This window comes from Pyricularia grisea, assembly GCF_004355905.1.
Source record: "Pyricularia grisea strain NI907 chromosome Unknown Pyricularia_grisea_NI907_Scaffold_1, whole genome shotgun sequence".
NCBI lineage: Eukaryota > Fungi > Ascomycota > Sordariomycetes > Magnaporthales > Pyriculariaceae > Pyricularia > Pyricularia grisea.
In genome coordinates, this window is record NW_022156716.1 from 3,030,144 (window position 1) to 3,052,914 (window position 22,771).

The following is a 22,771-nucleotide window of genomic DNA, read 5'->3' on the forward strand; positions in this document are numbered from 1 at the left end:
CAACGCAATGACTAAGCCTTAGAGGGGCCGTCCATTTTCCCCCATCCCACAATCCACCACCCAAAAGTTCGCCGCGATCTCCCAAGGATCTCAATCGTACGCAACTTTTCCCCAACACCAAAAAACAATTATCTTACGATCTCTTCGAGGACGTACGACACCGCAAAAGAACCACCAAGATGGTACGCCGGAATTCCTTGCGATCATGAACCTCCGCCTCTGCCGAATCGGCTAGGGCCATAGCTTGGCGGCGGCTCTAGGAAACCCTCAAAGTTGAGAGCTGGACACCAAGCTAACATGAAGCCTTTTTGTTTCATACACAGTCGGACGTAGAAGAGAACAACGCCCCCGAGGTCTCCGAGGAAGTCGAAGTCTCCGCAGATGCCTCCAAGGGCTCCATGTCCGTTCTGGACGCCCTCAAGGGTGTTCTGAAGCTCGCGCTCATGCACGACGGTCTTGCCCGCGGTCTCCGTGAGGCTTCCAAGGCCCTCGACCGTCGTCAGGCCCACATGTGTGTCCTGAACGAGGCCTGCGAGGAGGAGGCTTACAAGAAGCTCGTCATTGCCCTGTGCTCCGAGCACAAGATCCCCCTGATCAAGGTGCCCGACGGAAAGCAGCTCGGCGAGTGGGCTGGTCTCTGTATGTTTTATTCGTCGTTCGTTGAAGAAATCGGCAATGAGAAGCTAACAATTAAATCTAAACAGGTGTTCTCGACCGTGAGGGCAACGCCCGCAAGGTCGTCAACTGCTCTTGCGTCGTCGTTAAGGACTGGGGCGAGGAGTCTCAGGAGCGCAGCGTCATCCTCAACTACTTCCAGACCGAGCAATAAGCTACGAATCATGAAAATGGGAACTTTGTCTTTTTTGATATCCTGCATGGGGCGTTCACGATACCGGGAGTCACGGAGGGCATGGGTGTTTTTCGAGACGGATGCCGGTTCGGATGTACTCTCGCTTCTCCAGGCTGGCATTGGGACTCGGTCGGGAGGGTTTTTAAAAAAATGCGAAACACCGTTTATTCGGGCCTGGGAATTAAAAAAAATAGCAATCACAAAAGTTGATGACTTGAACATTTGCGTGTTGCATCTACACATGACATTATCGTGGTATTATTTCCTGCCTTCGACCATGATAATATGGTAACCAAACCCTGTCTTGGCCTCGCCAATCTTTGGATTTGATGTTGTGCTGGGCTCGAGAGTGTATGCTACTGCCTCGAACTCGGCCTTCAAAGTTCCTTTGGCTTTCCAGCCCAGAGCGCCACCTTGAAGGGGTTGGCTGTCAGTATGTTGTGATGCTATCCACGTGACTTTTGTATTTTGTCTTCTTACCTTGCCTGCCCTTGTCTTCCGAGTATTCTCTGGCTACATCGTCGAACTTGGCACCGTCCCGGATTTTCTGAAGGGCTTCCTCTTTCTTGCTGTGCTTCTCACACTGAGTAATAAAAATTTATCAATGGCCATGTCTCCTTGGGAGTCCTATAATAGATTCATAGGAAGGCTGGATAAGACCTAGGTATGTACATACAAGGATGTGTCGCACGTTTATTTGCTGCGCTGCCTTGACTTTTTTCTCTTCCTTTGCGCCCGCATCTTTGCCGCCTTGCCCCTTTTTATCGGCGGGCTTTTTGTCGTTCGTCTTCTTGCCCATGATTGATTCGATACTATGTGTTACTGTATGCAGCGGTCGATATTGCTAAACTGCTAGGTCGTAACTTTGATAGGTAATACGTATTTAAGTACCGGTAAGGTAAAGGTGATGTTGGCCCAGCTCCCGGCTCACTTGGAGAGCCCCTCTATAACGGTCCGCCCCGCGTTTCCAGTGCGCCAATCTACTGCCAGTCAATAGACCCTAACCCTAAGACACTCCTGCACCACTTATAGGAGCTTATCCCCTCAACCACTTTGCCTAGGTAGTTAAGGTATTTACTGAGCCAACCACCATGCCGCATCCAGGTATGTCTATCATATAAACATAGAGATTCTTTCCACTAGAAGCCACAGCCCTCTGATCAAAGAATGACCACACTCTCACAACTTACCTGAGACTCAAAGCAGATCTCCGACCTTGTCTCATGGTCTGCCCCTGTTTGAACTTCTCATCGGTCGACGGAGTTTGAAAGTGTTGGTACCCAATTTTGAGACCGACAGATACCAACCATTGTTCATGCTCAAGCTTATCTCTCATCTTTCTGTTCTTCCATGCCAGAAAATTCTCATGTCCCCTCGAAGATTTGAGCCTGTCTGCTTCAAAACTCTCGTACACCTTCCAGTCATCCAGCTGTGAAGGTTTAGGGATGCTCCGGAGTTCTTCCAAGGGCATCTGTTCTGGCACCCGCTCGAGAACTAGCGCCAGACGGTAGATTTCGGTGTCTTCGTCCAGCTTCTGGCCGTACTGCACAATTTTGTACCTGAATCACACGTTAGAAGGATTCACCATAGTCACAGCATGAGATTTTGCGCACAGCCCATCATATCGCAGTCCTGCTGTAGGAGCAAGAGCGCTCCGCAGCTGATAGCCGCGCAGGATTCGGATCTGTTGACCAACTTGCGTCATCAAGGTAACGTGCATGTCTGATGCCTGAAAGCTCTCTCTCTGATAGACGGTGTGTCCATCCCGGAGCCTCCGTTCTCTGCCAGAGAGTAGCGGCAACACGGTAATTCCATATTGACCTTTGGTGGGAATCGGAGCTGTGGTTCCCACAATTCCGTCACGGTGAGCGCAGACAATGTTTAGCCACCACCTGGGGATGAATTAGAAAGCTTTACTTCATGGGGTATGGGAGGCTTGATTCAGATGCGCGATCCACTCACTGGCCCGGCGTGAACTGTTTGTTGCCCTCCATCTCGGAGGGCATCTGGGCAGCCTCTTCAGTTCTCTAGAGCGAGGGGCTTTCAACCGCACCGGGCGTTGTAGGGCCAGTGAAGGCAAGTGCCCGCATATGGGGACTATTCAGGAACTTGTGATGCCTGACTCGATCCAGAGAAACGTACATCTCCCTGAAGCGCCTTGTCCACTGGCGTTGCAGAGAGCTGGCCGCCGTCCTTGCCGCCACAAGATTAACAGGTATCGGTGGCGCGGGCTGATTGTAGGGGTCAACGAGGTCTTCGATGAGCTTGTTAAGCCGCGCATCCCGGACGGCGTCAATGCCAATGAGCTGTTCTGCTGCACCGTGTGCTTCCATGCCTAGTAAGGCGTTGAGAATAGCTAGAAGTTCACCCTCCCGGGGACCCATGGATTTGTGCTCTACGAGAGACGCGCGAACCGAATCTGTCAGCCTTAGCAAGGCTGGAGCCGTCCAGAAAATGTCGTTGACTTTTATGCCGTCTTGATATGTGGTATGCTTGGCCTCGCGGGGCAAGACATCCTGACCTTCGCTGAAGGCTGTCAGCCTTCTTGCATGGGCAGACTGGGCGTAGCCACTGCGGCTACGAGGCATTGCGAGAACGTAAGCCACAACTAGTGCAGTTGTTGTAGGCGATTGCCGACACCTATTGGAATCCAAGGGAACGAGGGTTAAAGACTAGTCTAGAAATGTGTTGATGCTGAGAGAATGTGTATGCGACACAACAGAAGCAGGGAATTGAGGTCCCGCTAAACATCAGAGTTCCAGTACCAAACAGCCACAAAAGGATTAGAAGATAGGTAGGTATGAATAAGGTCTTCGAATCTAAAAGTTTGCTTAGATATATCCGTTGCTAATTAATTTGGTTAACCCATATTGTCAACTTAAACAAGTGAGGTAAGTGAGAAGGCTCGGCAACTGTAATCTTAGCCTTCCATGCCTAACTGCCTAAGGGACCTTGCCTTGCCTACCTAGGTATGATAGGAAATAAGAAGCAAGCATGTCAAGGTAAGTCTGACTGGCAGATCAAGTCATCATCAGGGGTGCTGAAAATGTACGTCAACGGGACTCCACTTTTATCCTACATCATTTTCACCGCCTTCCCTAAAACCCACCCATGCACGCTGTCGCGGGGTTTACTGACGGCAGAAAAGTCGCGAATTTGATAGCTCTTTCCCCCGATCTCGAGTTGCATTGGCAGCACAGCAATCTGCACCTAACAATTGGAAGTCTTTCACTTCTCGCTCAGATTACCTCGCCTAAACTTACCACACTGGGGGTTTTCTGCACACTAGGTACCTTGTGTATTCCTGGCTACCTATCTTTTTACCAAAAACTGCGATTTATTCACCTGCAAGTGCACCTTTGTTTTGATCAAATAGCAAAGCACTTTCCTCGCCAAAGGTGAGGAGGTCGTCAGGTGGCCCATCATGGCTCACCAGAACGAGCCTGTATCGACAGATGTTGCGAAGACCGACAATCACCTACACCGCCAGGCCCTCACGGCTTTTTCTATTGCTACTGCTCGCAATGCATCAGAAAAGCGTCTGGGAATCCTGCATTTTGCGTCCCCCATCGACTATGGCTGGAATGGTGATATCAGGAAGCGGTATGTGCTTACTCCCTCGATCCATTCACCTAAAGTTCACCTTGGACGTGAGAAGAATTTCGCATAATTGGTCCCCAAATCACAAATTGGTTGAGCTCAATCAAGCTTCAAATGAGATCATTGAGCTTTCAACTTGCAAGTCATGGTTGTAAATACTAAAACTCACTTAATCTTATTTTCAGCTACACGGACTTTCAAGTTTTTGAGGTTCGCAAAGACGGCAGTGTCATACATCTTAGTGATTTTCAACAAGCCGCCAGGCGACCTCCTCAAGTATGTCTATTACCTCAACTGTCTTCTTACTTTCGTCTAGGTCCTCATGACGGAAGACTTATTTACTGATAAAACTTGACACAGTCACTCCCTGGAAGTGACACAGCTTCCAAATCCTCTCCTCACCCCAATGGCAACTCGCATGAGCCATCGGTGGCAAAGGAAAAGCTCAGCCCGAAAGAAGCACCAGCAGTCGTCGAAGCGACTTATCATCCCATTTCAGATGAGGACACTGCTCTCTTGCGTGAGCTGCTGGGCAACGATGCCACAGAACAAGTGATTGACCTGGACAAAAAGGTTCAGGCCAAAGATGGGTCAAGTCGGGGTGTGATAATCAAGTTTCCATCCATCACAGACCGCGCTTTACGCACAAAGGTTCATCAGGAAGCCAGACGAATCTTCAACTCACGGATTGAGACTCAAGTCGGAGAAGAAGGTGTTATTAGCGCACGAGCGTTTGCGTCCCAGCAGGGCCAGAGGCGCAATGCCAATGGTCCCCGTGGATCTCGAGATGGTTGGCGAGGTGGAGGTCGAGCAGAGCCTCGCCCTCCGCGGTCCCAGTACCTTCACTTCACCCTCTACAAAGAAAACAAGGACACCATGGATGCGATCAACCATATCGCCAGGCTTCTCAAGATCAAAGCCTCTAATTTTGGGTTCGCCGGTACTAAGGATCGGCGTGCCGCCACGGTCCAGCGCGTTAGTGTGTGGAACAAGGACATCAAGGATCTGAACATGCTCAATGACAAGATGTCGGGCATCAGGGTGGGCGACTTCTCCTACCAAAAGAAACCCATGCAGCTTGGGCAGCATGGAGGCAATGAGTTTGTCATTGCAATGAAGAATGTCGAGTCTCCTCGGCTGAAAGACTACTCCATTACCCATCGTCTCAGGGTGACCGAGGAGTGCGTCCAACAGGCGCTCGACAGCATTGCCAACCGAGGCTTCATCAACTATTTTGGTCTCCAGCGCTTCGGCACACACGCCATAGGCACACAGGAGATTGGCATGAGGATCCTTAGAGAGGATTTTGTCAGCGCCGTCAACGGAATATTGCACGTGGACGAAGACCTCTCGGTTGCTGTTGCGGAGGGTAACAACGACGGCCGCTTCCACCGTGATGAATTCGACCGCGCACGGGCAATCACCATGTGGAGGATGAGTGGAAAGTCAGATGCCGCGCTGCGAATCTTGCCCAAAAAGTACAACGCTGAGAATACCCTCATCAAGCATCTGGGACAGGCCCCCAACGATTTCACCGGAGCTCTGATGCACATCACACGCGGCCTTCGGATGCTTTATATCCATGCCTACCAATCATTCGTCTGGAACTTTGCAGCCAGCAAGCGTTGGGCATTATACGGGGACAAGGTCATTGCTGGCGATCTGGTACTTGTCCAGGCCCATGAATCCCCCATCACCCAGCGTGCCCCTGCCGAAGACATGTCGGACGAGGTGAATCAAGAAGAAGAGGAATTTTATCAGCGGGCTAGACATATCACGGAAGAGGAGGCTGCGAATGGACGCTTCACAATCTTTGACATCGTCCTCCCTGCACCAGGTTTCGATGTCATCTACCCCCTGAACGAGATTGGTCAATTCTACGTCGACTTCATGAAGAAGGAAGAGAACGGTGGGCTCGACCCTTACAACATGCGTCGCAAGCATCGTGAGTACAGCATGAGCGGTCACTACCGAAAGCTCATGGCAAAGTTCACCGCCACGCCTATGTTTGCTGTTCGTCCCTATGTGAATGACGAGGAGCAGATGCACCCCACAGACAGGGATTTGATCGAGTGGCGCAAGGCTCAGGAATCCTCTCAGCAAGAGAAGACTGCTTCGGCGTGGAACAATTTTGCAGAAAATGCAAAGAAGTTCGATGTCGCTGCAGAAGACGAGACACGTCGTCGGCGCAGGAATTCACCGCCTACGGAAACCCGCATTAATGATGCATGGGTCGAGACCGGTTTCGAGGGTGGTAAGCGGATGAAGGTCAGTGACCCGATCAAGCTTGAGCACACTCAAGTCAACAATCCTGATTCTGGAGATCAGCTCAACACGGGAGTCAAGCCTGCAGAGGTCTCTGTCAGCTTTTCCGGCATGGAGCAAATGATTGCACCCAATGTTGAGCCTACGCAGGATATTGAGATGGGGAACACAGTACCAATTCTTGATGAAAAAGGCGCACAGCCATGCAACGGCACAGATGGGGATAGTCAAACCACCAAGACGCCTGTCCTTATGAGCTTTTTGCACAAACAACTCGAATCGGTCGGATCCAATACGCTTGAGAACTCGGCTCAAGGACCTGATACAGACTCAGGTACTTCATTTGGAAGTAGCACGGATCAACCTGCCACCAATAACAATGTCGCCAGCACGACCTCAGCACCGACTCAATTTTCTTCATCTACAGCATCAAGCGAAGCACCAAAACCGCCTCTGCTTAATGTTTTCACCAACGTTGAGAAGTACATAGATCCGGCGCACCCAGCCGTGAACGTTTCGGGCAATTTCGCCCATACCTACTCCTGCCTTGAGGGCGAATCCAAAGAGGATGTCAAGATTGCTGTTGTGCTCAAGTTTGCGCTCAGTTCCAGCAGTTATGCTACCATCTGCATCCGAGAGATGACAGGTCAAGGCAACTAGCGGCGGCGAAGAATTTGTGGGATTTCACAGCGACAAATCCATGCCATTGCCAGGTACCTAAAGCATACCACTCAAGACACGTTTGCTGCACCAGAAAAGTTTTGCGGCTTGGCCGATGTTTGTTTCCAGAAGCATTTGCAAGGGTGCTTCTTGATCTGTAGCAGTTTTGTACGAGTATACCGAGTCGACATAGTTGCTTGTTCTGCGCATGAGGGGATGTATTACTTCACTCCGCCTCCGGCTTCCGCGCTACTCATCCAAGCTCGGCCAATAGGCACACCCTGCTGTCATCAGACCAGCACTACTGGTGTAGACATTTGTATTTGTCATTTCACTATTGCACATGGCTGAGCAAGACGGCAGCATGCCTCTGAACTTCACCTGCTTGGACTGCCTAACAGGGGTATACCCCTTCGATGATGAAACTGTCTTTTTTTTTTCCTTTGCCATAGAACGGGAGTTTTCTCATGAGTTGCTCATTGAAGGTCTCAAAATGTTAATGTACGCACATGGGAATCATATCTAGACCTCATACCTCAGGATGTTCTTATGCAGTGGCTTTGGCGCAGGGCATGAGATTTTATTTTCTTACAGAACGCAATCATTCATGGGAGCCACATGTTTACAAAAGATACCATTGTCTATGAGCCAGGCCTCCGCATGTCCCGTTTTCAATTTCCTGGGATTTATCCAGACACCTTAACAGAGTATATTGGTAGCTAAGCCCGCATCACAAACTAACCTACCTTCATCGACCATGAAATCGCTGCTTCGCAGTCTTTGCCGACACCATGTGAATCGCGATTTGTATGAGAAATGAGATACAAGGTGGCGGTATTGGCTCGCTGTGAGGCTGCGTATTGCACCCATTTTGCCCCACAGGCTGTATACCTAGAGTAGATGGGGTGCTAGCACTAGATCTAGGCTTAGTCCCAGAATGAAAGCAGAAAGCAGGTCTCGTAGATTTTTGATAGCAACCAAAGAATGGCTCTCGCCAGGGCAATATATAAATAAATACAAGCATATAACTTTTTTTCTTTTATAAAAAAACACTCCTCTCTTCCTCTCAAAGATGGGTCGAACTGTTTGCACAAAATTAGTAGCACACGCCATGATTGTCGTTTTGATTGCTTTTTAATCAGCACGTACGGTCTTGATCCAGGAAACAACAAAGAGTACAATTGTGAAAGGTCCGAAGATAGAATAGTAAAAATGTTAGAATTCATTTGAGTCGTCTTCGCAGAAGCGGACTGCTAACCCTCAGGCTCAGTCAAGTACAATGACTTGATCGACCTGGGTTGTGATTCGAACCTGACAATCTCGGTCGCCTGGGCACGAGGTTAGGAACCGGGCTCCAATGCCATATTCCTCAGGGAGCCTGCCGGTCCGGCCCCCGTCTCGACTTCTTCTTTGTTCTCTTTTGGCCAAGGAGTCTTGGCCCAAAAATCTCCTCGAATGTGGCTATAGGCAGTGTCCTGATGCTTATACTACCAGAAATTCACATGCACATATCCATCATTCTGCAGGCTTAGCCTCGCCCTTGTCGTCCCAGCCCCAGACTTGCGCGAGATAACGCGTCATGTTAACACGCTTAGACTTCATATCAACCATCCACGGGTGCTCAAGCATCCTCCATGGACTTGCTCTCCTTTGCGGGTCCTTCTCCAGGCTATAATTTGGTAATTCATTGTCAGTAACTAGAGAAGCTGTCGAGGCAAGGGCCACAAACTCACCAGCACTCTATGAAATATTTGAAATTTTCACTCCAAGAGATTTGAGCAGAAGGCTCGTCTTTCAGCTTTGGAATCGGCTGCCGCACGATGTACGTAAGCAGGTCAATGAGTCCTGCACGAGGTGCCATCTCAGTGCCGTCAGCCGGGAAGGGAAAGCGGTGTTGTGCAACCTCGAGCAGCGTGACGCCCGTCGACCAGACGTCCGATGTTATGGTGTAACTCTGGCCCGTGATGCGCTCGGGCGCCATGTAGTAGCTCGTCCCAATGAATGTGTTCGCCTCTCCCTTGGTGCCAAAGTCGCCCGACACTCCAAAGTCGCAGAGTTTAACGTCACCATTGCGGCAGAGAAGGATGTTGGAAGGCTTGATGTCGCGATGGATAATCTTCTTGGAGTTGAGATAAGTCAGGCCGCGCAAAACGCCTTCTGCAATCTTTCCTAGCACCTTCTCGCCCGTGCGTCCGCCAAGTCGCTTGACTTCCTTGTAAATGCTGTCGAGAGACCCTCCTTCGCAAAACTCCATCGCGATAGAGATTGTCGCCGTAGAGGGATCCTCAAACGCGCCGTAGTATCTGCATATGTGTTCTGAAGCGCATTGGATGTTGAAATCCAACTCTCGCATGATCTGCTTCTTCACATCGGGGTCTGGGTTGGCCGTAATCACCTGATGCTATATGTTAGTGGGATCCCAGTAGTATACTCCCCGGACCGGGTTTTCTTTTGGGAGAACTAACCTTTAAGGCGAATACCGTCTTCCCTCCAGTCAGTTTGCACCTTGTTACAGCACCACCGGCACCTTCGCCCAGGCCTCCGAGCTCAACGATGCGCTTCTCCATGCTAGCAATCTTCCAACCTTCCACATCGAGATCTTCGACATCAGCCGTCCTCGCCTTGTCGATTGTAAGCTTGTCAAAGTTCTCCAGCCCTTTCAGGTTGCCGTCCTTGTCCATCCCAGCACCTCCATCACTCCTTTCCGAGTAAATTGAACCAACAGCTGAGGCGGGGTCGGGAGTGCCTTGAGGTCGAGTAGACCCTATGCCAAAGTGACTAGCAAAGGATAACGCCGAGTATTGCGAGCCGGCGCTGGTGGGGTTGGAAGTGCGCCCATCAAGAGGTCCGAAGGAGCCTGAACGACTGTGGGCAGCGCTGCTTTCGCTACCACCCGATGCACTCTGGCCCTGTTGTGTGACTATACTGGGCCGGCCCGGCGGCTGCTCATGGGGCGTGACAGAACTGCCCATAGGTGTTGCTAGGTGTAGTGTTGGGAGGGGAGGGCGCCCCGGGGCGCCACCGACTGGTTTCACATTTGGAGAAGGAGGGATAGCCAGGCCGAGCCTAGGCGGGCGGGCACCAGCTGAGCGAGCTCCAGGTATCGCGGGCCTCAGAAGCGGCGCTGGGCTGGATAGAGTGGGAATAGTGGTGGCTGGCGGCGTGGGAACATCGAGACTAGCTATGTGATTCTTCATGATGAAATATTCACAATGTTAGCAAGTTCTTCCCGGGGAGCAGATCGAGTAAGTAGCAAACAAGATGTATATCGGAAATTATGCAAAGGAAAGGAAACCACCACAGTTCAGGCCAAGCCAAGGTGGCCATCCATGCCAATTTGGGGGCCGTAACAGGAGAGAGGACGTGCAATACTCCGTCATGCGAGGCGAATGCACGCCGGTGGGGAACCACGAGAGGATGATACGAATGAGATGAAGACAAAATGGGCAAAACTAAACTCGGAAAAAAGGAACAGCAGGGCAGCATACAGTAGCGGTCTCGCCGCCGTTGGCAGCTTCTTGATCGTGCATCCTCGGCGCTTTCCAGTGTATAGTGGGCGCAGCCGCCGGGGGCGCTCACAATGCCTTGCTCTTTGCTGGCAGTGTAGAATTGAGATAACGGCAGTTTGTGTGAGCGGGCTTTATCCGGACAGAAGCGAGTCTCCCGGCCTGGGTAAGGTTACGGTAGAAGGCTGATCTGGGTACCTAGGTAGATAAGGTATGTAGGTAGGTGTATATATGCCTCGAAAAGAAGCTTGGAGCCACCAGGTAGGTGCCACAGATTCAGGAAACTGGTCTGAGAAGCCGGAGACGAGCGGGTACAGGTTTTAGTGAGACCCGGTGGGTTCGCCGACTTGACCGGCACCAAAGAGTGGTACCTAGTGTGAGGTGGGTTGCTGAGAAAGGGCCAAATACGCCGACTACCTAGCAACCTACCTTAGGTACCTAACTCGGGTAGATAGCCCGGTAAGTGAGGTAAGGCAAGATGAAGTAAGGTACGGAGTAGGTAGGTACCTAGGTAAGCACTAAAGCATGTAGGAGTAGGTAAGTAGGTAGGTAGAAACTAGATGCGACGTTTGCCTGTCGTGCTCAGGCAGCAGCAGTTAGAATGTTGCTAATGTAACAAGTCGGGACCGGAAATTCGAAAGCCGAATTTGGTTGGACGTACGTTGGTTTTTTTGTCTCTTGGTTGAAAAGAAAGAAAGGGAGGGAGATAAAGAATGACTGAATGCGATTTAGGTGTGCTTGGTGCTGACTTACTGACGGTGACGGCCGCCCCAGGTGAGGGGCAGTACACGCAACACGTCGCTTGCACCCGGCGGCACCACCACACAAGGATTTTTCGGCTCCATCTTTCAGAGCAGTCTGGTTGGATGGAGTGGCCCCCAACAGCAAAGCACCACATCGCACAGTGTGCTTGGATGCGGAGACTCCCCATTGCCTCTGTACTTTTACCGAACCAACAGCATAGCATAATTCCATCACTTGATCCAATCCTCGTCAGGCAAAGGGCCCCTCGAGACCCCCGGACAGGGCATCAACAACAAAGTCTCGACTAGACGGAGATGCATGCCACGCCACGCATCTCGTGGTATCACATTGAGTCAACCATCAATTACCGCGCTCTCATCTGCCAATTCAGTTCTGGGGCGGGCCCGTCAGCTTGGGGGCCGTCAAAATCAGACCGCGCAGCTAAGATGTGATGAAATGAAGAAACCAGGGTTATTCAGGGCGGGGTTGAAAGGGATATTCCCAGAGCGAGCGGTTAACTATAACAGCGATGGGTGGTCGAGCCGCCGACGTGCGCAAGGGAGTCCTGCCGTCCTTTTGCACGTTGGCAAGTTGGTTACGAGGACGGCTCCAGGCGAATGCATGAAGAGGAATGGACGTAAGATTTGGCCAATTATTCATCCTAGTTCTAGAACTAGTTCTACCTAGAGTACTCTTGCTTCAGGCTGCGTGCGAATATCCCCCAAAGTCAAAGCCTGCAATTGAAACCTTTAGCCGCATCTAGGTCTGCACATGCATGAGAATACCAGACCAAGAAAAAAAAAAAAAGAAAAAAAGACAAACGCATTTTTTTTTTTTTTTTTTTTTTTTTTTTTTTTTGGTTTGTACCCCTAAGCCATAATCATTTCGCCGAAACATACCCGCCTCATGCCTCGGGGTCCTGCCCGAAACTATTTGAAATACTGTACTCGGCTCTACAACAATATGGATAGCCGTCTACCGACCAGTCTATCGCCGAGGTTGCCGCGAAGCTTGTCAGGGTGTGTGTTACGGTACGACCTGTGTGATCTGTGGGCTTGCTGGTACCAATGTTTCAATTCATCGATCAAGTAATTGGACTGTGCTCGACAAGCCGAGTCGCCAGCATGCAATGCGAAGCGATGATACGGATACGTTATCCAAACAAGAGGTTGATCGCATCTCAATCAAGTACATAACGTAACTCCAAGCCCCATCTCGGCTTATTTTCCCCCCTTATTGTTGAGAGCCATGTGGTTGGTTGGCTGGACATGCAGCCGCGCGTCTAATATTATGTACCACCCTTAGAAACCTACAACCTAGAATAGTAGCTTTACCATATCTGTATGTAGTACAGTGGAGGACTGCAAACCTACAACGTCGTATGTGGGTGGGCGGAGACCCGCTGCGCGCTGTCATGTGCCGTCCCATTACTTTAAATAAGGTGTACTGTAATCAAATCCCTGGGTACACATACATACAGCCAGAAACACTGAGGGTACTTTGGTCAAATAGGTCCACTTCTCGGTGGTGGAGGGTAGGCATAATGAATGTCCCGCTTTTATTATGGGGCCAAACGACTCTAAAAAAAAAAAATCCAAACATCAAAATTTCTTCCAGGCCCTTTTTATAAGCTCTACAAATATTATTAGGTGAATTTTTAGCTACGGCAGGTTTCACAGTTCGAGATCAGCATGGTTAAAATAAAATCTTCAAGGCAGCTCGTCAGCATGACAAAGGATTCCTCATCAAGGCATCCCGCATTCGAAGCACGTTCGTCCGATAGTGACACCTCTGATGAGGAATCGGATCATCTCGATGCCATCAGCTCTCGCAAGAAGCGCAAGCTTTCAGCGGACTTTAGCCAAGATGAAGAGGACGATGATCAGGATGATCAGGATGAGAGCGACGATGACGATGAGGATGAGGATGAGGTTGACGGCAAAAAGCAACAGCCAGCCGCAAAGCCTACTCTCACATTCAATGCACCGTCCCGTATCAAACGTCAGCCTGCCAAGGGAGATTCTGAGAGAATAGCAAAGGGGCAGCCTGTCACTGATGCTGAGATGGAAGATGCAGTTCAGAGTATTGCCCAAGCGGCAGGCAAGAAAAGAATCCTGGCTCCAACAGACCAGAACACCACATTCGAGTCTCTTGGTGTAGAGCCATGGCTTGTTCAGTCTCTAGCAAACTTGGCCGTCAAGAGGCCGACCGGAATCCAGAAGGGATGCATTGCTGAAATCCTCAAGGGGCGCGACTGCATAGGCGGCAGTCGAACTGGTTCCGGAAAGACGATTGCCTTTGCCGTGCCTATTCTGCAAAAATATGCTCAGGATCCGTCTGCCATTTTTGCCGTCGTCCTGACTGCAACGAGGCAAGTACCCTATCCGGTGCTTTTTTTGGCAATTTACTTGATCTTTATCAATCATGCATTTAAGGGGACGCTTTGGCTGACTATATAACTAACTTGACTGCGTAAAGGGAGCTTGCCCTTCAAATTTATGAGCAGTTCAAGGCCGTGTCCTCACCGCACGTGCTAAAAGCCGCCTTGATAATAGGTGGCTCCGACATGCGATCGCAAGCAATTGCTCTGGCCCAGCGGCCGAGTATTGTAATTGCTACCCCCGGTCGGCTGGCAGATCACATTCGATCATCAGGCGAAGACACAATTTGTGGACTCCGCAGAGTAAAATTTCTCGTCCTGGACGAAGCCGACCGGCTGCTGTCCTCCAAAGGGCCCGGAAGCATGCTACCGCACATCGACGAATGCATGGCCGTCTTGCCGCCCCCCGAGGATCGTCAGACGTTACTGTTTACGGCCACGGTGACACCCGAGGTCCGCGCGCTCAAGGAGATGCCGACGCGGCCAGGCAAGGAGCCTGTGCATGTCTGCGAGGTCGACACACAGGTCCTGGCTATTCCGGACTCGTTGAAGCAGTCGTATATCCAGCTGACGGTGACACACCGGGAGCACTTCCTGCATGAATTTCTTCTTACAGATGCCAACGCGGAGCGGTCTATTATCATTTTTGTCAATCGCACAAGCACAGCCCAGTTCCTCCACCACTTACTGCGGCTTCTGGACCACCGCGTCACGTCTCTGCATTCTAAACTGCGTCAGCAACAGCGTATCGACAACTTGGGCCGGTTCCGCGCATCAGCAGCCCGCATTCTGGTTGCGACGGATGTCGCGTCCAGGGGTTTGGATATTCCCGAGGTTTCGGTGGTGGTGAACTACGATCTTCCACGGGATCCGGATGACTATATCCACAGAGTCGGACGTACAGCACGTGCCGGCCGCAAGGGTGAAGCGGTCAACTTTGTAGGGCAGAGAGACGTCGAGCTTGTCCTAGCCATAGAAAAGAGGGTCGGTCGGCCTATGGAGAAATGGGAGGAGGAGGGTGTCAACCTCGAAACCAGAGTGATTCGCGACTCTCTGAAGCTCGTCTCTGAAAAGAAGAGGGAGGCCCTGTTGAATATTGAAGAGAACAGGGAGGTCGGTGGACGGAGAAAAAGACAGAAGCTCAAGTTGGGGGCGGTATAATCTCGACGGTGTTTTGTTGGTGTCGAGCAACTCCGTAACACACAAATACGGAAACATAAGACTTCAGTCATCAAAGCAGCGAGACATTTCTATGTTGAGTCTGAGAACAGAACATATGACATTACACATATTTGGTTTGAAGGGTTGGCCAACATGCTCCTGCGTGATTTCTACTTTGTGCCCAACTCCACTCCACATATCCGGGACTGTGCTCCTCAACACGACACTATCGAGCTGCAGGATAGACCCGAGGCAGAGTTCGACTCGGATCTAGGGCTGAGTCAACGTCCGAGGTCTGCGTGCCTTGCAGTATGCCACCTTCTTTATTGTTTTCGGAATTCGGCATGCTCGGACCTTCCGTGGTTCCCGTCAGGGCGGATCAGGGCGGATAACATCAGCATCTAGCGCGCTTGAAGGGGGTGTCTGCACACCGCGGTGGACACGTGCTCCTGTGGGCAGGAAATGCATCTGATGGGGTTGAGCCGGGGGGGGAGACCCTGATCTCCTATTTTAAATCCAATCATAAACCCTGTCTTATTTCCAGTCCGGAAGAGTAGGAGTGGGGGTAAAATGACTTCGTAGTTCATTGCTAGAGGAATAATCGTGATGCTATGTTTTGAATGGGACGAAATAAGGGGCTTGAAGGTTTCTGACCAAACGGAAAGCAAATACTGGAAGCCAAAACAACTAACTACTGGCAAATTGGGTTCACACACTACGTAGTAGGTATACGACTCGTCCAAACCAAGATGAATCCCCTCTACTCCCCAATTGCTTCAGAATATAGCCACGTAAATCGAAACAGGGGAACAATGACGAAGTACTTCGTCACTTACCCCTTATCAGACGAGCCATCGTGAACAAGCCGAGGCGTGAAATGAACCATGTCCACCCAAACCATCTATTTGGGACACCTTTTTTTTTTAAAAAAAAAAAATAAAAAATAAAAAAAATTAAACGTGGCTTTTGCACTGACATGTTGTGAGAGACTATTTCGGAGGGATCTATCAGTCTGAGACCCTGCAGGATGTACAAGTGACACATCCGTGGTGTTTTGGTGCTGTCAGTGCATTCTGTCTCTATTTGCATCCCCACTGATAGCTAAACGATAGTAAGTAACATTGGAAACATTGGAGTAAGCTTCAAAATTAGGAAGCTCGCAAGTGGGGTTACAGACTGCATTCCTTTTGTCAGATGGCCGGGCGAAACAGTGGAAACCGGGTGAATTCGCGACCTTTGGAGGGAGGAATCCTGATTTTATTTTATTTTTCAAATCCTCCGATGCCAGGATTTCGTATGTGGAGTCAAATCGATGACTGATCTTGTTTTCCGGGGTTCGGGAGTCGGGCGGACTCGTTAAACGGTGCGACGCTACTGAGAACTATGATAGGTACGAACTACAAGCAATGGCTAAAAGTAGCTTTCGCGTCCATGGAAGCAAAACAACATTAGCTCTCAGTAGTGTTTATTTCCGCACTCCGCTTCTGGGGCTCTGTGTGGATGCGCGATTGATTGATCACGGGTCTGATTTGAGGGTTTTATTTTGTTTGTGATATGCGGATCGGAAAGTCAAGGAAACTACCGTAATATCGCGAAATACCGGAGTGCTTGAGCTGAGGGTTCCGGTAGATTGATAGTACCAATAGTGCATGCATATCAATTTGTAAAGGGATTGTCGACGCACTGGAACAGACAATTGACGCAAATAGATTATTACTAGACTAGTATATTAAATGAAGCGAGCGAGCGACCATGGTTGGGATTACTGTTCGTGAATAATAAGCCCCGTTGCTACGTTGCTTCGCTCCCTTTTTGCACTCCGCCGTGGCTGTGTCTGCCTGTATGCGCGTTGTCGTGTTGGTGGTGGTGGTGATGGTGGTATAATTCGTAGCTCTAGGTAAAATGGTGCGTAACGTCTCTATCTGCTCAGGTTCCTTACCTTAGCAAGTTTAGGTACCCTGCAGCCCAAGTGCAGTAGGCTCCACAATTGACTTCGAAAAAGGGACTGGACAGTGGTTGGGGCTATAGTATGCTGTCAGCCCAAGCTCAACCTCTCAGTTGGGAAGCCTGCATAGGGCTGGAAAGCCAATTTCCCGCTGGGCCTGGTCCTTCGTACCCAGCTCCCTTTCGGCTCAACCGCCCACCGATTGGCTGAGAAGCGAGAGCGGCGGCGGCATTTGTCCAGCTAATAAGTCCACTTGGTATTTTGTTGAAATTGAATACATTGACAAGTTACACGCCTACAAGGTACCTAGTCAGAATTCAGTTTTTGCGTGGGCAAAGGTTGTCTGCTGCCTGAATAACCGGACCGGTATCAACAAAAGTCAAAATTGAACAAAATCCCTTTTCCGTTGTGCCATCTTTGTGTCCAATACTAATGTTATGTACGTATGTATGCCGAGTTGCCATTAACAATGGCGTAATTGTTCGAAGCGCGTCGTCACGGATTACGGGGATTCCGATTTCCCGAAACCAACAATCCAAACCCCGCGGGATACGACATTATTGCTCAGGAGTCACCTTGAGGTGAGTTACCTTCATCCGGGGTAAAGTGTTTATCTTGTTTATCGAAAAGGTTTACTTTCCCGGCTCCGCCACCTCTAATTTTGATCCGAACGGATTCGGCTCCTATTAAGAAAGCATATATTAAAAGGGGGTACGAATGGCTGTCGCGAATTAATAAATGGTGTGCAGCGTTCGTTTTTCGTTTGGAAAAATGTAGCTTTTTTTGGAAGATTCGCGACGTGTTCGAAGTTGCAAACACGATTACGCGAGCACATAGGCGAGGCATCCATAGGTAACCAGGTCAACCGTATATATGTAATTAAAGTAGCGACCCGAATCCTTCCATGAAGGCGGTGAAACATGTGTTATTTTTTTTTTTTTTTTGGTCGACCATACAGTAGTTAGGTATCTTGCTGCAAGTTGATTTGTTTCTTGCAAGTGACCACCATGTAAATTGCAAGCGCCAAAGGAAGTTTCCGGAACCACAATGAATAATGGCTGGCAAAAGAAATAATGACCGAATCGAGTATAAAATACAACTCAACGAATTAAAATCTGGGGGACGTGATATGGCTATCTGGTGACATGATGAGGCACATCGTCATTCCGAATGGACGGACGGATGTAAGGCGGCGATGGGAGTTACAATATCCCGACTCCCCGGAAAACAAGCAAACATAATTAGCTCTGGAGTTGACCCGGCGATAGCATCTTTCAAATCCCCCGTGTCCGCTTTTGAGATGACGGTGGACACGCGTAATTGAGACCAAAACTAAAACCTAAGGAATTAGATGGAAAAAATTGAAGGACTCCACAAAAAGATTAGAATGGTTCAGAAAGGCATGGAGCAGGATTGGAAAGAGTCACAATTAGGCGAGAACAAAAAAGTAAGTCCCAAGGCTTATGAATCTGGGGTTCATCACAAATCAAAGCTGCTTACACAAACGAACGAGCCCCTCTTCGAGATTGGGCATGGCTTGGCCAAGGTACGCCCGGGATTGGGCCCATTGCATTGGAGGTGCTGGAGAAGAGGGGGGAACAGTAAACAGCTGTCTGTGTAAGCCGCATAGACTTGACCCGGGCGCCGTGCCGCATTGGGAAGTGGACTCAGGCTGGGCATGATAACAACTCAAAAATGATTCACTTTGAGCAGGTCCCAATCGACATCCGGGGCCGATCGAGGGCCGGATTTAAAACTTACTTGATTTTTGCGGAGAGTGACTCTTGCATGCATCGTCTGTGGGAGTTACGCTACCTTTAGTGTAACAGACAAAGGAGAGGGTTCATTGACATATTCGTAAATTGTCGTGGCAAAAGCCACCGACGGAATGTGCTGGGCTAAAAGACGTCGTTTTCATTCACCGTGTGTTATTGTAAACCCCGTCTAGGTAAAAAGTCGGCTGGGTGAAAATTGGCCATGGCGAGTAAGCTACCTACCTACCTATTCGTACGCAAAAATAAGTGAGTGGCCTTTCACCTAACAAGCCAAGAAAAAATGAATAGAAAAAAAAGCCATACATAACAAGTCCCCGTACGTACGGTACGATATCATTTCAATAGCATCGCGCCGCTCGCATGCCGAAAAGTCTCCATGGCCATCTCTCGGAGCCAAGCGGGTTTTTGCACAACCACCGAGGCCCGCTAAGGATTGCTAGCTGGCGTGTGCGGTACGTACCACTAACAAAGAGGGTGTGCGCTTTGGTTGGGATGACAAAAGTGTTGGTGCCTGGAGACAAGACGGAGGTACCTCGCTAGCCCGAAAACTCCGTTTGCCGACCCGCAAGCGGACCTAGGCGCAACGAGTTATACAAGGTACCTAGGCCTTGAGTAGGTAGGTACTCCCTACTATTCGTAAGTCAGTGGCAGGGCAAGCACGGGGGCTTACTTTCCCGCCAAGTGCCTAGGGCCAAGGTGGGGCCCGAGGGGGGTGTGTGCCAATGTTCCGGGACACCGCTTAGGTTTGTCAGCTGCGTAGAATCTCGCGTCTGCTGATGCAAGCATGGGTGGGCCATGGGCATAGCGACTTACTTCCGTGATTAATCCATGCCTTTTTACAAAATACGGTCAGCCGTGTTAGACGCAGCCCTGAGATACAAGAATAGTGCCTCGCCCCCGTCTGGAAATGCCATCGTTTGTCTTGCAATTACTCGAATACCAAAGAAAGCAACCAAACACTCGTCGACTTTGACCATTAATAGCAATCGATCGTCACTATCACCAACTCTGCATGATATCGAGACTTATTAACTGAACTTTGAAAAGAGTCATTGTTCCCTTGCCAAGCTTACTTGCAACTGTGTGCTGCCTGAAGGCCTAGCCTGGACCCATTTCCATCATCGCTGCAGTCTGAAAGTACCCATTCGCTGGTGCCCCTCCCTTGCCGAAAACGGGCCATTCCATTAAAGCAGCCCAAACGCCAACACCCCTGCAAATTGCATCTCGACCTGGCGCCTTCTTTGAGTCATCATAGAAGTTGCACAATCTGCCCCAGAAAAATACGCTACCATACTAAGGCACCTTTACTGCCACCATTTGAATAAAAAGTCCTTTTCTGCCCGAGGCATCTCAAAATGGTTTCCACAACAATTCAAACAACTTTACCAACCTCACAACAACAACAACCCACCGCCAGGCCAGCATCTCCACTGCTTGCATCCCCATTCAGGAGAAAGACCATGAGCATCACACAAACATACTACCTGGCCCACAAGGCCCGGGCCAAGCTCTCCTCCGAGGCTCAGCGCCCCGATCACAACCTCCGAAAGCTCGTCGGCAGCGCCAACCTGCTCGACGCCCTCATGATGGAGCTCGCCGACGCCGAGCGTGAACAGGAGTCTTGGTTCAACCAGTCCGTCCGTGCCAGCACAACACCCAAGAACGCAGAGAGGAGGGTGCAATGGGCAGACACCGTCGTCGAGGAGCCCGAAGATGACTGGGAGGCCGATGACGCAGCATCTGACTCTTCCGATGAGGAGAGCGAATTCGACGACGACGAGGACGTTGAGATGGCAGACATTGTCTCTCTGACCAGGGTATCTTCTGCTGTCAACAAGACTGCCGTTTCCATGGCCGCACAAGACAGTGAATACTTTGACGACGATGAGGACGACTACGAGCACCTGTCCTTGACGAGGTCACCATCACACTCGGCCTCGCCGCCACCCCTGCCCGACTTGGACGAGGACGACTCGGACGTATCAGAGGACGAGTCCATGCCGCCGTCACCGGAAACGGCCGCTCTGCCTGCATTCAACGAGGAGGCCAAGCAACAACAAGAAACACAATCACCACCGACATCCCCAACAGGGCAAGGGTTCTACAGTGAAGGATACTACATCCCACCTAGGAACCCTGCTGGGCTGATCTCGGCCATCTCGGTCTACTGAGAGTGCACTCTCGATGCACCCTCTTCATTCTTGTTTTGTTTTCAGGCACGGCGTTAAAAAATCATTTGCTATCGGATATCAGCGATGGATTCTGTTTTTTTGCAATACCCAACCAAAGTTTCTGTTATTGTTATATTGAGATCCCTTTTTGTTGGATCTACTGGGACACACTCTCCACTACTAGAAGCATGCAAGTTCGTTTTTTTTTTTCTTTCTAAATTGTGTGGGGGGAATTGGATCATGCATGGCTACCTATACATGGATCATTATGACGATAGCGCGGACAGACTTTCGCAGCGTGAGTAGCTGCCGACAGTCAAATGCAAATGATGCAAATCAATAATAACAGAAGATTCATGACACTTAACTTCCGTTCCCAATCAGATTTGTGACTGATACTTGCGATGCACCTCAAATGACGGAACCGAAACACGACGGCCGAAGCTTCACAACTCATGTCTGCCCCTAGTACGTCGGGCTTTGTGTCTCGAAACGAGAAGTAATCACAAGCCATCTACCTTACCTAGCTCGCTCGCTAGCTACCCAAAGTACCCAGCAAGCCAGGTACGTATCCATTTGCATGCCACCTTGTACGTGTGACTTCGTACGTGGTAAGTGCTCCGTACTGAGATCTGAGCGGCGCCGACGTCGGTGGAGTTTGCGCAGATCCCCGATGCGACTCAATTACCACAAGGAGAAGATGGGCCAGTGTGAATCATACCCAGACCGGGAAATTTTTCACCTTTTTTTTTTCTTCGTTTTTTCTTTGTCGATTCCACCCCGGTCAAAATGGGGCTTTAACATCTATGCGTCGGGCACAGTCAACCACCACCCACCCCTAGTTCCGCTTTGTAAGATTCTTTCGCTCCACCCATAGGGGGGGCCTTACAACTTACTCCTGTAATTAATAGCAACTGACCTGACTGTACCTTACGATGTAATAAGCACTTTGAATGCCGCGACCTTTTTGCCAAGCTCGCGCCCCACATCCCTAGCAAGATAGTACGTAGCAGGTACCGGGCCTTTGGCGTCTTGGTCGGCCCCGAAAAAAGGGCGAAAAATCCGACGGGGTCAAGCTTGGCGAGTTCATCTTTACTGACCCATTATGATTGCTCAGCTGACTTTGGGATTTTTTTCTTCTTTTCTTTGTTTATTTCCCCCTTTGTCTGCTATTTGATTTTTTTATCCCATCCTCGACTCGTACCGTTCATGTTGGTTCCTAGGATGACTAGGAATTTATTGGATGATTCGGATTTTTCGGCACATGCAACCTAAAATAACAATTTTTCACGAGGTTGTTCTTATTACAAAAGACTCTAGAAATGCATTTGTGTTTTTTTGCCTAAACTGGATTCCAGGTATTATGACTAAGGAGTCTAGGTAGTGTACAATATTTTGGCTTTTCTGGTTCAGATACCCGGTCCAGACTCTTGGCAGGTCACAAAGTGAAAAAAAAAAAGAAGACAGCCGAGAAGTGGGCATGGCATTCATACACTGCCAAGGGCGGAACAGAGCCAATTGCCAGGTCCGAGTCTGGGAATTTTTGACTACCGTCGAATGACGAACCCCACTGAATACCCAAATGCCCACTTGCCGAGCCAAAAAGGAGGTTTCGGCCGACCAGTGGACGTTTGGACATGCAAACCAACCAACGGCGACGCAAGGAACAGGAACGTCTGTTGGAAATAGGGGATAAATGTGCACGACTCCCAGC

At 49.9% G+C, this 22,771-nt stretch overlaps 8 protein-coding genes across 8 annotated transcripts; 5 read left to right on the forward strand and 3 right to left on the reverse strand.

Annotated features, from left to right (window-relative positions):
* Nucleotides 1–53: 53 nt before the first annotated feature.
* On the forward strand, nucleotides 54–1,071 carry PgNI_00893 (uncharacterized protein). Its single transcript, XM_031120970.1, has 3 exons — nucleotides 54–182; nucleotides 324–639; nucleotides 705–1,071. The coding sequence occupies exons 1-3, from the start codon at nucleotides 180–182 to the stop codon at nucleotides 827–829; spliced, it is 444 nt and encodes a 147-aa protein (XP_030986916.1). The 5' UTR covers nucleotides 54–179; the 3' UTR covers nucleotides 830–1,071.
* Nucleotides 1,064–2,903, reverse strand: PgNI_00894 (uncharacterized protein). The gene is made up of 6 exons (XM_031120971.1): nucleotides 2,813–2,903; nucleotides 2,464–2,742; nucleotides 2,041–2,409; nucleotides 1,527–1,662; nucleotides 1,331–1,433; nucleotides 1,064–1,263 (listed from the first exon to the last, which is right to left on the reverse strand). Exons 1-6 carry the CDS (start codon nucleotides 2,854–2,856, stop codon nucleotides 1,109–1,111), a joined length of 1,086 nt encoding a protein of 361 aa, XP_030986917.1. The 5' UTR covers nucleotides 2,857–2,903; the 3' UTR covers nucleotides 1,064–1,108.
* A 1,371-nt stretch (nucleotides 2,904–4,274) lies between these two features.
* On the forward strand, nucleotides 4,275–7,375 carry PgNI_00895 (uncharacterized protein; the record flags this gene model as incomplete). Its single annotated transcript, XM_031120972.1, has 3 exons — nucleotides 4,275–4,453; nucleotides 4,636–4,726; nucleotides 4,811–7,375. The coding sequence occupies 3 exons, from the start codon at nucleotides 4,275–4,277 to the stop codon at nucleotides 7,373–7,375; spliced, it is 2,835 nt and encodes a 944-aa protein (XP_030986918.1).
* Nucleotides 7,376–8,116: 741 nt separating this feature from the next.
* Nucleotides 8,117–10,572, reverse strand: PgNI_00896 (uncharacterized protein; the record flags this gene model as incomplete). The annotated part of the gene is made up of 4 exons (XM_031120973.1): nucleotides 8,117–8,457; nucleotides 8,525–9,044; nucleotides 9,109–9,776; nucleotides 9,841–10,572. The coding sequence occupies 3 exons, from the start codon at nucleotides 10,570–10,572 to the stop codon at nucleotides 8,891–8,893; spliced, it is 1,554 nt and encodes a 517-aa protein (XP_030986919.1). The 3' UTR covers nucleotides 8,117–8,457; nucleotides 8,525–8,890.
* A 179-nt stretch (nucleotides 10,573–10,751) lies between these two features.
* On the reverse strand, nucleotides 10,752–11,856 carry PgNI_00897 (uncharacterized protein; the record flags this gene model as incomplete). Its single annotated transcript, XM_031120974.1, has 3 exons — nucleotides 10,752–10,970; nucleotides 11,026–11,079; nucleotides 11,635–11,856. The coding sequence occupies 3 exons, from the start codon at nucleotides 11,854–11,856 to the stop codon at nucleotides 10,752–10,754; spliced, it is 495 nt and encodes a 164-aa protein (XP_030986920.1).
* Nucleotides 11,857–13,316: 1,460 nt separating this feature from the next.
* Nucleotides 13,317–15,166, forward strand: PgNI_00898 (uncharacterized protein; the record flags this gene model as incomplete). The annotated part of the gene is made up of 2 exons (XM_031120975.1): nucleotides 13,317–13,960; nucleotides 14,104–15,166. 2 exons carry the CDS (start codon nucleotides 13,317–13,319, stop codon nucleotides 15,164–15,166), a joined length of 1,707 nt encoding a protein of 568 aa, XP_030986911.1.
* A 5,075-nt stretch (nucleotides 15,167–20,241) lies between these two features.
* PgNI_00899 (uncharacterized protein) lies at nucleotides 20,242–21,057 on the forward strand (the record flags this gene model as incomplete). Its single annotated transcript, XM_031120976.1, has 1 exon — nucleotides 20,242–21,057. One exon carries the CDS (start codon nucleotides 20,242–20,244, stop codon nucleotides 21,055–21,057), a length of 816 nt encoding a protein of 271 aa, XP_030986912.1.
* Nucleotides 21,058–22,614: 1,557 nt separating this feature from the next.
* PgNI_00900 (uncharacterized protein) lies at nucleotides 22,615–22,746 on the forward strand (the record flags this gene model as incomplete). The annotated part of the gene is made up of 1 exon (XM_031120977.1): nucleotides 22,615–22,746. The coding sequence occupies one exon, from the start codon at nucleotides 22,615–22,617 to the stop codon at nucleotides 22,744–22,746; it is 132 nt and encodes a 43-aa protein (XP_030988073.1).
* Nucleotides 22,747–22,771: the final 25 nt, after the last annotated feature.

Bases quoted from the DNA above. Each gene is read 5' to 3' on its own strand.
- PgNI_00894 (XM_031120971.1), bottom strand. From the start codon at position 2,856: ATGCCCTCCGAGATGGAGGGCAACAAACAGTTCACGCCGGGCCA. The intron at 1,663-2,040 runs GTAAGTTGTGAG...AGTAACACATAG, and splicing joins AGATCTGCTTTGAGTCTCAG to TATCGAATCAATCATGGGCA. The intron at 1,264-1,330 runs GTAAGAAGACAA...AACCCCTTCAAG, and splicing joins GGAAGACAAGGGCAGGCAAG to GTGGCGCTCTGGGCTGGAAA.
- PgNI_00893 (XM_031120970.1), top strand. The intron at 640-704 runs GTATGTTTTATT...AAATCTAAACAG, and splicing joins CGGCGAGTGGGCTGGTCTCT to GTGTTCTCGACCGTGAGGGC.